The sequence below is a fragment of the Somniosus microcephalus genome, chromosome 4 (genome assembly GCF_052327205.1).
Source record: "Somniosus microcephalus isolate GS21.2 chromosome 4, FLI_Smic_1.0, whole genome shotgun sequence".
Classification (NCBI taxonomy): Eukaryota; Metazoa; Chordata; class Chondrichthyes; order Squaliformes; family Somniosidae; genus Somniosus; species Somniosus microcephalus.
The window spans coordinates 56068919-56087352 of record NC_140990.1 but is presented as its reverse complement, the minus strand read 5'-3'; the positions used below and the strand labels follow the sequence as shown (position 1 = coordinate 56087352).

General features: G+C 48.2%; 1 protein-coding gene across 2 annotated transcripts in view; it reads right to left on the bottom strand.

Moving 5' to 3' along the window:
* Positions 1-3355, bottom strand: part of LOC147118945 (uncharacterized) — a 25052-nt gene extending 21697 nt beyond the window's left edge. The window contains exons 1-2 of one of the 2 annotated variants that reach the window (XM_085984676.1): positions 3205-3355; positions 2576-3036 (exon numbers count right to left, since the gene is read on the bottom strand). In XM_085984676.1, the coding sequence (XP_085840802.1) occupies positions 2576-3036; positions 3205-3355 (612 nt within the window). Of the gene's footprint in view, positions 1-2512; positions 3037-3095 lie in introns of those variants that run through there. The other variant, XM_085984678.1, reaches the window with a different exon arrangement.
* Between the last annotated feature and the right edge of the window lie 15079 nt (positions 3356-18434).

Sequence of the window (18434 nt, the reverse complement as noted above, 5' to 3'; positions counted from 1 at the left end):
AAATGTAAATACGCCTATGACAGGTCCGGAATCGCAAGCTTTCTTTTGAGGCGACGCGCGCGTCGGTACGCTCTGTAACTTCCAAATGTATAGAGACCAGGCGGACAGACAGACAGACAGACATCGGGACAGACAGACAGACAGACATCGGGACAGATTAAGGGCAAGAGGATAACCAGGGAAAGGGTTGGGCCCATTCGGGACCAAAGTGGCAATCTGTGTGTAGAGCCAGATGATGTAGGTGGGGTTTTAAATGAATTTTTTGCATCTGTGTTCACTATGGAGAAAGACGATGTAGACATAGAAATCGGGCAAGGGGACTGTGACATACTTGAACATATTAGCATCGAGAGGGAGGAGGTACTAGCGGTTTTAGCAGGCCAAAAAGTGGATAAATCCCCAGGCCCGGACGAGATGTATCCCAGGCTGTTGTGTGAGGCAAAGGAGGAGATTGCAGGGGCTCTGACACAAATTTTCAGAACCTCTCTGGCCACAGGGGATGTACCAGAGGACTGGAGAACAGCTAACGTAGTACCATTATTCAAGAAGGGTAGCAGGGATAAAGCAGGGAATTACAGGCCAGTGAGCCTAACATCTGTGGTAGGGAAATTATTGGAAAAAATTCTGAGGGACAAAATTAGTCACCACTTGGAGAGGCAAGGATTAATCGGGGATAGTCAGCATGGCTTTGTCAAGGGTAAATCATGTCTGACCAATCTGATTGAATTTTTCGAGGGGGTGACTAGGTGTGTGGATGAGGGAAATGCTGTGGATGTGGTTTACATGGACTTCAGTAAAGCTTTTGACAAAGTCCCGCATAGGAGACTGGTCAAGAAGGTAAGAGCCCATGGGATCCAGGGTGCCTTGGCGCGTTGGATTCTAAACTGGCTGAGTGGCAGGAGGCAGAGGGTGATGGTCGAAGGATGCTTTTGTGACTGGAAGCCTGTGTCCAGTGGGGTACCTCAGGGATCGGTGCTGGGTCCCTTGCTGTTTGTGAGCTACATAAATGATTTGGATGAGAATGTAAAAGGTATGATCAGTAAGTTCGCAGATGACACGAAAATTGGTGGGGTGGTAAATTGCGAGGAGGAAAGCCTCAGGCTACAGGACGATATAAATGGGTTGGTCAGATGGGCGGAAAAGTGGCAAATGGAATTTAACCCTGAAAAGTGCGAGGTGATGCATTTTGGATGGACAAATAAGGCAAGGGAATACACAATGAGTGGTAGGACCCTAGGAAGTACAGAGGGTCAGAGGGACCTTGGTGTACATGTACATAGATCCCTGAAGGCAGCGGAACAGGTAGATAAGGTGGTTAAAAAGGCATATGGGATACTTGCCTTCATTAGCCGAGGCATAGAATATAAGAGCAGGGAGGTTATGATGGAGCTGTACAAAACGCTGGTAAGGCCACAGCTGGAGTATTGTGTGCAGTTCTGGTCGCCTCACTATAGGAAGGATGTGATTGCTTTGGAGAGGGTGCAGAGAAGATTCACCAGGATGTTACCTGGGATGGAGCGCCTCAGCTATGAAGAAAGGCTAAACAGGCTGGGGTTGTTTTCATTGGAGCAAAGAAGGCTGAGGGGGGACCTGATTGAGGTGTACAAAATGATGAGGGGCATCGATAGGGTAGATAAAGAGGAACTTTCCCCTTAGTAGGGGGGTCAATAACAAGGGGGCATAGATTCAGGGTAAGGGGCAGGAGATTTAGAGGGGATTTGAGGAGGAACTTTTTCACCCAGAGGGTGGTTGGAATCTGGAACTCACTGCCTGAAAGGGTGGTAGAGGCAGGAACCCTCACAACATTCAAGAAGCATTTGGATGAGCACTTGAAATGCCATTGCATACAAGGCTATGGACCAAATGCTGGAAAATGGGATTAGACTGGACAGGGATTGATGGACGGCGCAGACACGATGGGCCGAAGGGCCTCTTTCTGTGCTGTAAAACTCTATGACTCTATGACTCTATGACATTTCCCCTCAAATCCCCTCTAAACCTCCAACCAATTACTTTAAATCTATGCCCCCTTGTTGTTGACCCCTCTGCTAAGGGAAATAGGTCCTTCCTGTCCACTCTCTTGAGGGGCCAAATAACCTACTCCTGCTCCTATGTCTTATGTCCTTATTCTAGGCCTCTCATATTTTTATACACCTCAATAAAGTCTCCCCTCAGTCTCAACTGTAACAAAGAAAACAGCCCCAGCCGATCCAATCTTTCCTCGCAGCTAAAATTCTCCAGTCCTGGCAACATCCTCATAAATCTCCTCTGTACCCTCTCTGGTGCAACCACATTGTTCCTGTAATGTGGTGACCAGAACTTCACGCAGTACGCTAGAGCTGTGGCCTAACTAGTGTGTTGTACAGTTCGAGCATAATCTCTCTGCTCTTGTATTCTATGCTTCGGCTAATAAAGGCAAGAATCAGAAACAAACCCCAAGAGTCAGAATGATCATGGTTCAGTCCTGGATGTGATTAACAGCAGCAATAACAGCAGAATCCAACCCCTGCAGTCACTTGTGAACTCGCTGGTGTTTCAGCAGGTTGGATGATCGATTAAATCCCTTCTCACACACAGAGCAGGTGAACGGCCTCTCCCCAGTGTGAACTTGCTGGTGTCTCAGCAGGTTTGATGATCGATTGAATCCCTTCTCACACTCGGAGCAGGTGAACGGCCTCTGCCCAGTGTGAACTCGCTGGCGTGTCAGCAGGTGGGATAAGTGAATGAATCCCTTCCCACACACCGAGCAGGTGAACGGCCTCTCCCCAGTGTGAACTTGCTGGTGTCTCAGCAGGTGGGATAAGTGAATGAATCCCTTCCCACACACTAAGCAAGTGAAGGGCCTCTCCCCAGTGTGAATTTGCTGGTGTGTCAGCAGGTTGGATGATCGATGAAATCCCTTCTCACACACTAAGCAAGTGAAGGGCCTCTCCCCAGTGTGAATTCGCTGGTGTGTCAGCAGGTTGGATGATCGATTAAATCCCTTCTCACACACTAAGCAGGTGAAGGGCCTCACCCCAGTGTGAACTCGCTGGTGTGTCAGCAGGTGGGATAAGTGAATGAATCCCTTCCCACACACTAAGCAAGTGAACGGCCTCTCCCCAGTGTGAATTCGCTGGTGTAGAATGAGGTTGGCTGACTGCTTGAACCTCTTCCCACAGTGAGTGCAGCTGAATGGTTTCTCATCAGTGTGAACTCGCTGATGTGTCTGCAGAATGGACGAGTCAGTGAATCCCTTCCCACATGCGGAGCAGGTGAATGGCTTCTCCCCAATGTGACTGCGTTCATGATTTTTCAGCTCATATGGGTAATTGAATCCCTTCCCACAGTCCCCACATTTCCATGGTTTCGCCATGGTGCGGGTGTCCTTGTGTCTCTCCAGTTTGGACGATCGGTTAAAGCCTCATCCACACACAGAACACGTGTATGGTTTCTCCCTGCTGTGAATGGTGCGATGTTTTTTCAGGCTGTGTAACTGGTTAAAGCTCTTTCCACAGTCAGTGCACTGGAACACTCTCACTCGGGTGTGTGTGTCTCGGTGCTTTTCCAGTCACACTGATGTTTGAAATCTTTTCCCACAGACAGAACAGACAAACATTTCTCCTTCCACATTCAAAGGCCGATGATATTCGGGTCCTGCTGAATGGAGTGACTCTGTCAGATCTTGATGTGATGTTTGGTTTGTGTTTGCTGTGTGTAAATGCTGCCCTTCTCACAGCCTGTAAAAGGAGTTTACAAAAGCCATCACTGTGAGTCCAGGATAGAAATGGACAAGATTCTCTCCTCCTGGTTCCTGGCCAAGGGGGCCGCGCATGCGCCCTGCTGCCCCCTGAGCCTCTCAAGATGGCGGCCATTAACCCGGGCCTGTCACCGGGAGAAAGCCCCGCAGCTGCCGCCCCGCTTGGGGCAAACACCCGGCCCGGAGGCTCTTGTTCGGGGCCTGAGGCCCACCCCGGGTGTTTGTGAAGCGGATAATGTTGAGTGTTTTAGAACTTAGAAAAAACAGCTTTAGGATTAACTGTACAAATACAATAATAAATTTTTCCAGACAAAACCAATGTCAACAATACAGGTACCCATAGTAAAAAACAATACATACCAGTCCTACTGGCAATCTAGTAACTCTTCATTTTTGCTTTATATGACCTGTTGTACTTCAATGTAATTTTTTTTTAAAAAGGACAACAGTACTTATACAACTCAACAGTTACATAGTAAATCCATTACATTCATTGACCAATTATGGTCAACAATATAAATACAACAATAAATTTTACAGGTAAATCAATAATGTTTACAATACAAACTGCAACTATTTAATAAACCAAGAATCCGTACACGCCAGTCCAACTGGCATTGTTCAATCATTCAGTCATTCATTCCTCCATTCGTCCGTTCGTTCGCTCAAGCGTAAGTTCCATGTGCTTGACTGCGTCCATGTGTGCCATTTCTATCTGCGTGCATGCCTACGTGTTCGTTCATCTGTCCGGCAGGCCTCACGCTCACCAAGCCGATTTTCACCTGGGGAGCGAGGGCCCTTAATTCGGTCGAACGTAAGTTCCATTGTGTAAGCGTGCGTATCATTTGTCTACCTGTGTGCATGCGTGCGTTCGTTCATCCGTCCAGCAGGCCTCACGCTCACCAAGTGAACCCCATCCTGGAGAGTGGGCCCTTCATTCAGTCGAACGTAAGTTCCATTGTGTATGCGTGCGTGCGTGCATGTATTTGTATCCGCATGCGTGCGTTCACTAGAGCGTTCGTTCGTTCGATTAAGGAAGGCTTTAACACTAAATAACACCACAACATAGAAAATCCCACAACCATATCAAAAAAATCACTTAAGACTTCAAGTAAACTACTTTTAACCAGAACCCGAAACTTCTTCAAAAACAAGTAAAAGCAGTTCAATGCCAGTCCTATTGGCACTCTAATAACTCTTCGTCTTCACTTGATGTTATCCAACCATATAATGTCATAATCCTTATCCACAGTCTTCAACCGTTCCACAGAAAAGAAGCCGACCACTTTCTCAAATCCCGTAAAAGAAGAAAACGACTGCAAAAATTCCCTTCTTCTTGCTGTTATCACTCACAGGATCCAGCCATCAAGACATTCGTTATTCCTTGCTGATATTACTTTGTTTTGTCTTTTATTTTCCTTTTTCACTTTTATCCCGTTCTCTTTTCCCATCCTATGGCTGTTCAAGCACCGTACTATAGATAGGAACAATCTGTCTTTCCTCCACCAAATGGCGGCACACAAACCCGATCCCATCACCGAAACAAAGCCTCACAGCTGCCACCAAATGGAGCACAGGCGGGGCCGCTGGAACTCATTGGGGCCGGAGACTGTTCTTCACCTTTAGAAACCGTGCAGCATGCTCGTCCACAGCATCTCCCGACTCCGCTTCTGTCGACCAGCCGCTCCGCCCTAGGCCCCCCGTCTGGGGTCCTCCGTGCTGGGCCTCCTGCCTAGGACACTCTCCTCTGGGTCTTCCACCCCGGGCCTTCTGCACTGGGCCCTCCACGCTGGCATTCCCCGTGAGCAGCCGGGGTGTGGAGCAGCCCGTTCACACAGCACCGAGCAGAGCTGAGCTGCTGAGAATCTCGCAGCCTCCCCCGGGGTTCATGAACTCGCTCCCTGAGCTCGGGGTGTGAGCAGCCCGCGTCCTCCCGGGGTTCATGAACCCGCTCCCTGAGCTCGGGGTGTGAGCGTCCCGCGTCCCCCCGGGGTTCATGAACCCGCTCCCTGAGCTCGGGGTTTGAGTGGCCCGCGTCCCCCCGGGGTTCATGAACCCGCTCCCTGAGCCCAGGGTGTGAGCGGCCCGCGTCCCCCCCGGGGTTCATGAACCCGCTCCCTGAGCTCGGGGTTTGAGCGGCCCGTGTCCCCCCGGGGTTCATGAACCAGCTCCCTGAGCTCGGGGTGTGAGCGGCCCGCGTCCCCCCAGGGTTCATGAACCCGCTCCCTGAGCTCGGAGTGTGAGCGGCCCGCGTCCCCCCAGGGTTCATGAACCCGCTCCCTGAGCTCGGGGTGTGAGCGGCCCGCGTCCCCCCGGGGTTCATGAACCCGCTCCCTGAGCTCTCTCACCTGATGTGTCAGCGGCTGCTGCCAAGGTCCGCGCACGCTCAGCTCACCATCTGTTGTTCAGGTTTAAAGGTCAAGCCCCTCCCCTCACCCACTCTGATTGGTTGGAGGACCCGCTGCCCGCTCGGTCCTCCAGCCCCGCCCCGCTCTTCCTATTGGCCCGGAGCTCCCGTCAATCAGCCGGGCAGTGTGAGCTGAGCATGTGCGGACCTTGGCAGCAGCCGCTGACACATCAGGTGAGAGAGCTCAGGGAGTGGGTTCATGAACCCTGGGGTGACGCGGGCCGCTCACACCCCGAGCTCAGGGAGCGGGTTCATGATGCCCCGGCGGGACGCGGGACGCTCACACCCCGAGCTCAGGGAGCGGGTTCATGAACCCCGGGGGGACGTGAGCCACTCACACCCCGAGCTCAGGGAGTGGGTTCATGAATCCCGGGGGAGGCTGCGAGATTCTCAGCAGCTCAGCTCGGCTCGGTGCTGTGTGAACGGGCTGCTCCACACCCCGGCTGCTCACGGGGAATGCCAGTGCGGAGGGCCCAGTGCAGAAGGCCCAGGGTGGGAGACCCAGAGGAGAGTGTCCTGGGCGGGAGGCCCAGCACGGAGGACCCCAGGCGGGGGGCCTAGGGCAGAGCGGCTGGTCGACAGAAGCGGAGTCGGGAGATGCTGTGGGCGAGCATGCTGCATGGTTTCTAAAGTTGAAGAACGGTCTCCGGCCCGAATGAGTTCCAGCGGCCCCGTCTGTGCTCCATCTGGTGGCAGCTGTGAGGCTTTGTCGGTGACGGGGGCCGGTTTGTGCGCCGCCATTTTGGTGGAGGAAAGACAGACTGTTCCCATCTATAGTATGGCGCTTGAGCGGCCATAAGATGGGAAAAGAGAACGGGATAAAAGTGAAAAAGGAAAAAAGGAAGATAAAAGGAAGATAAAAGGCAAAACAAAGTAATATCAGCAAGGAATAATGAATGTCTTGATGGCTGGGTCCTGTGAGTGATAACAGCAAGAAGAAGGAAATTTGAGTAGTCGTTTTCTTCTTTTACGGGATTTGAGAAAGTGGTCGGCTTCTTTTCTGTGGAAAGGTTGAAGACTCTGGACAAGGATCATGACATTATATGGTTGGGTGACATCAAGTGAAAACGAGGAGTTATTAGAGTGCCAATAGGACTGGCGTAGAACTGGTATTTACTTGTTTTGTTGAAGAAGTTTCGGGTTCTGGTTAAAAGTAGTTCACTTGAAGTTTTAATTGATTTCTGATATGGTTATGGGACTTTGTATATTGTGGTGTTATTTAGTGTTAAAGCCTTCCTCAATGTACGGACGAACGAACGCTCTAGTGAACGCACGCATGCGGACACAAATAATACGCACGCACACACGCATACACAATGGGACTTACGTTCGACCGAATGAAGGGCCCTCGCTCCCCAGGATGAAAGTGGGCATCCTACTGGGTAAGCGTGAGGCCTGTCTGGATGGATGAACGAACGCTCGCATGCATGCAGGTAGACAAATGACACGCACGCACGCAGACATGCACAATGGAATTTACACTTGAGCGAACGAACGAACGGAGGAATGAATGACAATGTTTGAGCGATGCCAGTGGGACTGGCGTATACGGGTTCTTTCTTTTCTTGGTTTATTAAATAGTGGCAGTTTGTACTGTAAACATTATTGATTTACCTGTAAAAATTTATTATTGTATTTATATTGTTGACCATGAAGCTGTTTTGAGGCTTTATCCTTTTTATTGTGGTCAATGAATGTAATGGATTTACTATGTAATTGATGAGTTATATAAGTACTGTTGTACTTGAATGTTAAAATGAAAAAATAAACCCCGGGGGGGACGCGGGCTTCACACACCCCGAGTGCGGCCCCAGGCCCGATTATAAGAGCAGTGAACATTATCCGCCCCCACCCGCGGGTTCACGTTTCACTCCGGCCCGAATCTCAACAAAGCGCCAAACTCCGGGACAGACAGGAAGTGAGTCAGGGAGCATCTGTAAATGGAGGAGAAATGCTGACTGGTCAGGGAGCGTCTGTAAATGGAGGAGAAATGGTGACTGGCCAGGGAGCGTCTGTAAATGAAGGAGAAATGGGGACTGGTCAGGGAGCGTGTGTAAATGGAGGAGAAATGGTGACTGGTCAGGGAGCTTCTGTAAATGAAGTAGAAATGGTGACTGGTCAGGGAGCGTCTGTAAATGGAGGAGAAATGGTGACTGGTCAGGGAGCGTCTGTAAATGGAGGAGAAATGGTGACTGGTCAGGGAGCGTCTGTAAATGAAGGAGAAATGGTGACTGGCCAGGGAGCTTCTGTAAATGAAGTAGAAATGATGACTGGTCAGGGAGCGTCTGTAAATGGAGGAGAAATGGTGACTGGTCAGGGAGCGTCTGTAAATGAAGGAGAAATGATGATTGGTTAGGGAGTGTCTGTAAATGGAGGAGAAATGGTGACTGGTCAGGGAGCATCTGTAAATGAAGGAGAAATGATGATTGGTTAGGGAGTGTCTGTAAATGAAGGAGAAATGGTGATTGGTTAGCGAGCGTCTGTAAATGGAGGAGAAATGGTGACTGGTCAGGGAGTTTCTGTCAATGGAGGAGAAATGGTGACTGGTCAGGGAGCGTCTGTAAATGGAGGAGAAATGGAGACTGGTCAGGGAGCGTCTGTAAATGGAGGAGAAATGGTGACTGGTCAGGGAGTGTCTGTAAATGGAGGAGAAATGGTGACTGGCCAGGGAGCGTCTGTAAATAGAGGAGAAATGGTGACTGATCAGGGAGTGTCTGTAAATGGATGAGAAATGGAGACTGGTCAGGGAGCGTCTGTAAATGGAGGAGAAATGGAGACTGGTCAGGGAGAAATCATTCAGCATTTTTTGGGGGTTGGTTTGTGTGAACAAATATATCAGTGATTTTATTGAGACTCTGTGTCCCAGCTCCTGTAAATACTGGCTGGAAAGGGGCCGGGCTCTCAGGAGGCTCCACACCGCTGGCTGCTCGTGTGTCAGTGATCTCCCATCAGATTAATGTGCTTCTGCTGTGTGTGTGTTTAATAAAGTGCCCGAAGCCCTCACTGTAACACTCTCACATATCCCACCTGCAGTGTAATGTCCGTGCTGTGTGCTTCCTGTCCAATATCCCCCTGATCCCTGGCTCTCCTGTTGCACCAACTCGGTATAATGGGACAAGAAGTGCCAGCTCAAGAGATTCCCAAATCAGGGATGGAATGAAAGGTTCAGACATGTGGAATGTTAATCTTACACAATGTGTGAGATGCTGAGCACCCGCCCAACATTTCACCACCACACCTTCTATTAAACAGTTTCTTCAATCTCTCTTCTGAAGCCATGGTTTTGTGACAGAGTCAGGTGAGTGAAAAAACTGGGATTGGAGGAAAATACTATGGGGTTTGTTTTCAGGAGAGGGAGGAGGGAGAGTGTGTGGGACCGGGATTTACAGCTTTAGGAGTAAGAACAAACAATGTTCCACAGAAACTAAAATTGTCTGTTCTGAATTTCTATCCTGTACTTACAATGCTGCCTTTTATAAACTCCTTTTACAGGCTGTTGGAAGGGGAGGATTTGCAGACAGGAAACTCAAACCAAAAATCACTTCAAGATCTGACAGTCACTCAGTTCACAGGACCTGAATAACACTGGCCTTTGAACATAGAATGAGAAATGTTTTAACCAGTTTCACAGCCTGAAAAAACATCACACTGTTCACAGCGGGGAGAAACCGTACACGTGTTCTGTGTGTGGACGAGGCTTCAACTGATCATCCAACCTGGAGAGACACAAGGACACCCGCACCACGGTGAAACTGTGGAAATGTGGGGACTGTGAGAAGGGATTCAATTACCCATACCAGCTGGAAGCTCATCGAAGCAGTCACACTGGGGAGAGGCTGTTCACCTGCACCTTGTGTGGGAAGGGATTCACTCAGTCATCCAACCTGCTGGCACACCAGCGAGTTCACAACTGACTGCAGGGGTTGGATTCTGCTGTTATTGCTGCTGTTAGTCACATCCAGGTCTGAACCATGTTCATTCTGACAGTTGGAGTTTGTTTCTGCTGATGTCAATAACTCCTGTAACTGGGCTGGAGTTTAATATTCTGGCTATATGTTGAACAGATCAGCTTTGTTTTAAACATGTTGTTGTAGATTTTTCTCTTTCCCACCTGAGTGTTTAGCATCACCTGGCTGGAGCTCAGAAAGGACAATCTGGGGGAGGATCGTACGGCGGAACAGAACTCCAGCCTGGACACAGTCCTTCAGGGCCACACAGAGGGCAAACGGCACTTTGGTCTCTATCGTCTTCTCGGGTCAATTTCTCACGTGTGTTCAGGATAATTTTCTGCAACAATATATCCTAGAACCAACAAGGGAGCAGGCCATATTAGATTTAGGAATGTACCAGATTTAGTGAACAGCCTAACTATGCGTGAACATTTATCTAACAGCGATCATAACATGATCGAGTTCCACATTATGTTTGAAAGGGAGAAATTCGAAACAGCTACTAAGATTCTAGTGTTAGTTCAGGGCAACTTCAACAGGATGAGACAGAGACTGTCCACAGTAAACTGGGAAAAAGTGTTACTGGGTAAAACAACAGATGATCAGTGGGAGATGTTCAAAAAAGAATTTACGGTGATACAGAAGCAGCTTATACCCCCTGAGGGGCAAGAGCTCTACTGGCCAAAAAAACCCGGCCATGGACGACTAAAGAGAGAAGGGATAACATAAAACTAAAAGAAAAAGTACACAGAAATGCAATAAATAGCACAAATCCTGGTGATTGGGAGAAATACAAAGAACAACAAAGGGTGACAAAACAGACAGTAAGAGCTACAAAAAGGGAGTATGAAAAGTAACTTGTAAGGATTATCAAAATCAACACAATTTTTATTACAATTATCTAAGGAAAAAAATGGTGGTCCGGCGCAATGTGGGCCCCTTGAAAACTGACAATGGTGATATTGTAAATGATAATAAAAAGGCGGACATGTTGAATAATTATTTAGCGTCAGTGTTGACAGAGTGGAAGAGGATAGCATGCTGGATATCCCAAGGAAACTAATATTGAATCAGGGACGGGGATTCACCAAAATAACAGTAATGAAGAAAATAATGGCACTAAAGAGTAACAAACTGCCAGGACCAGATGGTTTCCAAGCCAGGGTTTTAAAGGAAGTAGGTGAGAACATTGCAGATGCCCAAACTATAATCTTCCAAAGTTCTCTCGATTTGGTAACCAGTTCATCAGATTTGAAAATTGCGCATGTCACACCGCTATTTCAGAATGGTGAGAGAGGGAAACCGGGGAATTAGAGACCAGTTAGCCTAACATCTGTTGTGGGGAAATTACTAGAGTCTATAATTAAGGATAGGGTGACTGAACACCTTGAAAATTTTCAGCAGATTAGAGAGAGCCGGCATGGATTTGTGAAAGGTCGGTCCTGCCTGCTGAACCTGATTGAATATTTTGAAGAGGTGACTGAAGTAGTGGACAGGGGAATGTCTATGGATGTTATTTATATGGACTTCCAGAAGGCATTTAATAAAGTCACTTATAAGAGTCTGTTAGCTAAAGTTGAAGCCCATGGAATTGGCTGAGTAGCGGGAGACAGAGAGTGGGGATAATGGGCAGGGACTCTAATTGGCAGGATGTGACTAACGCTGTCCAGCAAGGATCTGTGTTGGGGCCTCAACTATTCACCGTATTTATTCATGACTTAGATGATGGGATAGAAAGTCACATATGCAAGTTGCCGATGACACAAAGATAGGTGGCATTGTAGGCAGTGTAGATGGAAGCATAAAATTAGAGAGATATTAATACATTAAGTGAATGGGCAAAACTGTGGCAAATGGATTTCAATGTAGGCAAATGTGAGGTCATCCACTTTGGACCTAAAAAGGATAAAACAGAGTACTTTCTAAATGGTGAAAAGCTAGAAACAGTGGAGGTCCAACGAGACTCGGGGGTCCAGGTATATAGATCATTAAAATGTCATGGACAGGTACAGGAAATAATCAAAAAGGCTAATGGGATGCTGGCCTTTATATCTCGAGGACTAGAATACAAGTGGGTAGAAGTTACACTACAGCTATACAAAGCCCTGGTTAGACCACACCTGGGGTACTGAGAGCAGTTCTGGGCACCACACCTTGGGAAGGATATGTTGGCCTTGGGAGGAGTGCAGCGTAGGTTTACCAGACTGATACCTGGATTCCAGGGGTTAAATTACAAGGAGAGATTAAACAAATTAGGGTTGTATTTCCTGGAATTTAGAAGGTTAAGGGGTGATTTGATTGAAGTTTTCAAGATATTAAGGGGAACTGATAGAGAGAAACTATTTCTGCTGGTTGGGGAGTCTAGGACTAGGGGGCAGAATGTAAAAATTAGAGCCAGACCTTTCAGGAGTGAAGTTAGGAAATACTTCTACACACAAAAGGTGTTAGAAGTTTGGAACTCTCTTCCACAAACAGCAGTTGATGCTCGGTCAATTGTTAATTTTAAATCTGGGATTGATAGATTTGTGTTAACCAAAGGTATTAAGGACTATGGAGTAAAGGCGGGTATATGGAGTAAGATCTCATTGAATGGTGGGCAGGCTCGAGGGGCTGAATGGCCTACTCCTGTTCCTATGTTGCCAAGCTCTGGAATTTCATTCCGAAACCTTGCCACCTCTCCACCACTCTTTCCTCCTTTAAGATACTCCTTAAAACCTACCTCTTTGACCAAGATTTTGGTTACCTGCCCTAATATCTCCTTATATGACTCGCTGTCAAATTTTGTTTGAAAATGTTCCTGTGAAGCAACATGGGATGTTTACTATGTTTACTTTATGCATCTCTCCACTTCACCTGACGAAGAAGCAGCACTCCGAAAGCTTGTGACTTCAAATAAAGCTGTTGGACTATAACCTAGTGTTGTGTGACTTCTTACATTTGTCCACCCCAGTCCAACTCTGGCATCTCCACACCATGGCTACTATCGACACCACAAACTGCCGGCTCAAAGTGGAGAGGATCTCCAAGAAGATCGCGCATATCGACACAGACATCAAGTTTCTACAGAGATGCAAGAAAGCAGACAAGATCCCGAAAGGACTACAGATCACAAACCCACTCAAGTCAACCTACAACACAGACTATGCTGAGAGACTCTGCCGTCGTACCTCTCGCACACTCAACCATCTCGTACACCAGCTCTACAGCAGACGCCGCAACCTTGAAACCAAGATGGAGTCCATGTTCTCAGTCTGTGCTCGGGACACAGCAGACCAGCTACGAGACACCACCAAACAGACGAGGCAAAGGAACTACGCTGCCTACATACACACCAAGAACAGGAAGCTTGAGAAACTCGGCATCACCAGCAGCAGCAACCAAGCCTCCCCCGGTGCCACGGTTGAAACCACAGGGAAGTCCATCATCAACCTGTCCGACCACACCCTTCAACCAGACGAAATTGAAGTTCTCAGCCGAGGGCTCAATTTCTGCCCCACCACCAAAATGGACCCCATCGGTCTCGCGGCAGACACAGAGGAATTCATCAGGAGAATGAGGCTCCGGGAATTCTTCCACAAATCCCAAGATGTCAGCAGCGAACCCAATGAAACATAGAAACATAGAAGATAGGAGCAGGAGTAGGCCATTCGGCCCTTCGAGCCTGCTCCGCCATTCAATGAGATCATGGCTGATCATCCAAATTCAGTACCCTGTCCCTGCCTTCTCCCCATATCCCTTGATCCCTTTAGCCTTAAGAAATATATCCAACTTTTTCTTGAATATATTTAATGAACTGGCCTCCACCGCCCTCTGTGGCAGAGAATTCCACAGGTTCGCCACTCTCTGGGTGAAGAAATTCCTCCTCATTTCAGTCCTAAATGGCTTACCCCTTATCCTTAGACGATGACCCCTGGTTCTGGACTCCCCGGCCATCAGAAACATCCTTCCTGCATCTAGTCTGTCCAGGCCTGACAGAATTTTATAGATTTCGAGATCCCCTCTCAATCTTCTAAACTCCAGTGAGTATAAGCCCAATCGACATAATCGCTCATCATACGTCATTCCTGCCATCCCAGGTATCAGCCTGGTGAATCTTCGCTGCACTCCTTCCATGGCAAGAACGTCCTTCCTCAGGTAAGGCGACCAAAACTGCACACAATACTCAAGGTGTGGTCTCACCAAGGCCCTGTACAACTGCAGCAAGACATCCTTGTTCCTGTACTCGAACCCTCTTGCTACGAAGGCCAACATACCATTTGCCTTCTTAACCGCCTGCTGCACCTGCATACTTACCTTCAGCGACTGGTGCACAAGGACACCCAGGTCTCTTTGCACTTCCCCTTCTCCCAATCTATTGCCATTCAAATAATAATCTGCCTTCCTGTTTTTGCCACCAAAGTGGATAACCTCACATTTATCCACATTATAGTGCATTTGCCATGTTTCTGCCTGTAGTGTCTGCGTATAAATAACACACGGACTGCAGGAGAACGGTAATAACAGGTGTTTACTGAACAGGGGGTATGCTGGAACTAACTGTACAAATTACTACACGGTGTTATATACAGGTGTGGTCACTACTGGTACTGCAGTATACAGGGGCTGTAAAAGATAGTTCCTCTTTTAAAGGTACATACATTACAATTCCTCCCCTTTTAGATAAACAGTACATAACATTCATTTAACAATTAAATAATAACTAATTACAATTACAATTTTCTTTGTACTATATACATCAGCTGAAAGTAATCATTTATAAATTCAGTCTTTGAGGAGGCTTCCTGCTCCTGTCTGGATAGCGCCTTTCTCGAGTATCCTGTTCTTGCGGCGGAGTCGATTCTGGCTCATTGTCATTGGTTGGTTCGTCAGCTTCCAATACCACTGATTCTGAGGTAGACGCAATCTGTACTTCGGGTTCATCACCAGGTGCGTATGATCGTGGCATGGGTTTGACTTGTTCCTGTGACTCTAGAATCTGGTCAGCATGGCGTCTCACGATGCTCTCTCCAACGTCCACTGTGTACATTAGTGGTCCCTGCCGTGTGCATATCGTTCCTGGCTGCCATTTTTGTTTGGTAGTCGTGGGCCAAGACTGGTTGCCCTATCTTGAAGCTCCTGGTTGGCTTCTCATTGATGTGCTGGATTTGCTTATTCTCAACATCTCGTCTTATGTTTGGTTTGAGCAAATCCAGGTGACAGCTGAACCTTCGGTTAAAGAACATCATGGCTGAAGCTTAGTTGGTGACTGCATGTGCCGCATTCCGGTAAGCAAAGAAGAAATTATCCACCTTGTGTTGCAGTGGTATGTTGTCATTATACATCGCCTTTATTGCTTTTTTAAAGGTTTGAACAAACCTCTCAGCTAATCCATTTGTGGCTGGATGATATGGGGCGGATGTGTAATGCTTTACCCCATTATTCCTCAAAAACCTCCGGAAATCCTCGGAAACAAACTGTGGTCCATTGTCGGAGCAAATCTGTTCTGGCAAGCCATTCCTGGCGAAGATGGTCCGTAGGACTGCAATAGTTTTCTCCGTGGTGGTGGAGGACATTTTGATGACCTCTGGCCATTTCGAATGTGCATCCACGGCGATTAAAAACATTGAGTCCATAAATGGACCAGCAAAATCAATGTGTACCCGTTGCCATGGAGATGAGGGCCACTCCCATGGGTGTAGCGGGGCCTGTGGTGGAGCGTTTTGGACTTTCTGGCATCCTGTGCAGCTCTTGGTCATTTCCTCAATTTCTTTATCGATTCCCGGCCACCACACAAATGCCCTGGCTAGGCTCTTCATTTTTACCCCTCCCAGATGACCCTCATGAAGCTCATTGAGCACTCTATCTCTCAACTTGTGTGGATCCCGAGTGGTAATTCCACCCATCAAGGTCCCCCGGCACACTGACAGCTGTTCTCTCCTTGGCGAGAATGCTGGCAACAGTGAGTCGCCATGTGCTGGCCATCCCTTCACCGTCAAATCATAAACCAGAGAGAGTGTCGGGTCATTTCGGGTTTCCTTCTCTATACTTGAGTTTGTAACAGGTAGACATTCGACTATGGTCGCATGGAATATCTCAACAGGGTCCACTGCAGGTGCTTCCTCTACCGTAGGCAACGGTAGGCGCGACAGCCCATCAGCGTTTCCATGCTGTTTCGTGCCCTTATACTTTACTTTGTATTGATGTGCCCCTAGAAAAAGGGACCATCTTTGCAGCCATTGCGCCGTCATCACCGGAACGCCCTTCTTTGGGTTAAAAATGGAGACAAGAGGCTGGTGATCAGTCAGTAAGGTGAATTTCTGCCCGTGCAGATAGTGATTGAACTTCTTCACCCCCCACACCAGGCTGAGGGCCTCCCTGTCAATCTGGGCATAGTTACGCTCGGCTGAGGTTAACGAGCGTGACGCAAAGGCTATTGGCCTCTCTGAACCGTCAAGGAATTTGTGCGACAGCACCGCTCCAATGCCGTAGGGAGACACATCACATGCCAACCGAATCGGTAGTGTTGGATTGTAGTGGGCCAATACTTCTTTTGAAGTGATTAGGCATTTACATTTCTGAAAGGCACGCTTACACTCATCACTCCATTTCCATGCTACTCCAGTTTGCAGCAGGGCATTCAGTGGGGGCAGAATTGTAGACAAATTTGGCAAGAACTTATGGTAGTAGTTCACCAACCCGAGGAACGACCTCAGTTGCAACACATTTTCCGGTGCTGGAGCCTTGACTACTGCCTCAATCTTGTCTGGGGACTTATGTAACCCCTCTTCATCAATCACGTGGCCACAATACGAGATTTGTTTCCTGAAAAACTCGCATTTGGGGTGGTTGGCTCGTAGCCCATATTCTTGTAATCTAGTGAGCACCTGCTCCAGGCTGGCAAGGTGTTCACTGTCATTTTCGCCCATAACCAGGATGTCGTCCAAATAACACTGGGTCCCCGGGATCCCTTGCAGGACTTGTTCCATCGCCCTCTGCCAAATAGCCGGAGCTGATGCTACCCCGAATACCAGTCGGTTGTACTGGTAAAGACCTTTGTGAGTGTTTATCGTGAGGTATTTTCTAGATGCTTCTTCTACCTCCATTTGTAGATACGCTTGGGCCAGATCAATCTTCGTAAAGCGTTTCCCTCCAGATAGTGAGGCGAAAATATCTTCTATCCGTGGAAGTGGATATTGTACTGTGTGAAGGACTGGGTTCACAGTTACCTTAAAGTTCCCACAGTTGCGAACCTTCTTCGGCTCCCCAGGCGTGCTGCTCAATGATTTCTTCATTACAGGAACGATGGGTGTGGCCCACTCGCTCCAGTCCACCTTGGACAGCACACCCGAACACTCCAGACTCTCCAGCTCTGCTTCAATGGCTGGGCGGATCGCATACAGTACCGGTCTGGCCTTAAAAAATTTTGGGTTTGCGTTATCTTCAATTTTTATCGTTGCCGTTATGCCTTTTAGAGTCCTGATGGGCCTTCAATAACCACGAAACTAGAAGCTATAGACTTAAACAAGTTGGCTTTTAATCACTAAGATCAGAGCTAACATCTCAACATGCCGACTGGTTCACAGGAATGAGTCATACAGATCCTGGGATCTTTATGTAAGAGAAGTCAGGGGCGGAGCCAAGAGCCAAGACCTGGAACCTCCCAGGTTAGTCGGGAAAGAGGAAGTGAAACTATACACAGTGGGGGAGAGAAATATTCATGAGTGCAAAACGAATACAGGATCAAGACAAACAGATTTCATTACATTCACCCCTTCTATAGATTTAGTCCATCGGGGTGATGTTTCTTAAAAGTTGGTATAAGTGAGTCTGTCAGGAGGTTTTGCAGTTCTCAGTGATCGGCACAAAGCCGGTTGGGGTGCCTCTAGGGGAGTGGATTCAGGTTCCTCTGCTGTCCGGGCCTCCGCAGTGTCTTCCAGGTTATCTGCAGTGTCCTCCAGGTTAAAGTTGGGTATTGATACCTCTGGGCGTCCTGTCTCTTTGTAGTGTAGGTCTTCATCGGGTAGTCTCCCATCGTTCTCTCTGCTCCCCGAGGGAGCGAGGTCTTTTATGGAAACAGTGTCCTCTCGCCCGTCAGAGTACTCGATATAGGCGTACTGAGGGTTTGCATGGAGGAGCTGTACCTTTTCCACAAGGGGGTCCATTTTATGGCCTCTCACGTGCTTCCGCAATAGTACTGTCCCCGGAGACATCAGCCACGCAGGTAGAGATATGCCCGAGGTGGATTTCCGGGGGAAAACGAACATCTTTTCGTGAGGGGTAGCGTTAGTGGCAGTACATAACAGAGACCTTATGGAGTGGCGCACGTCTGGGAGGACTTCCTGCCAGCGGGAGGTCGGAA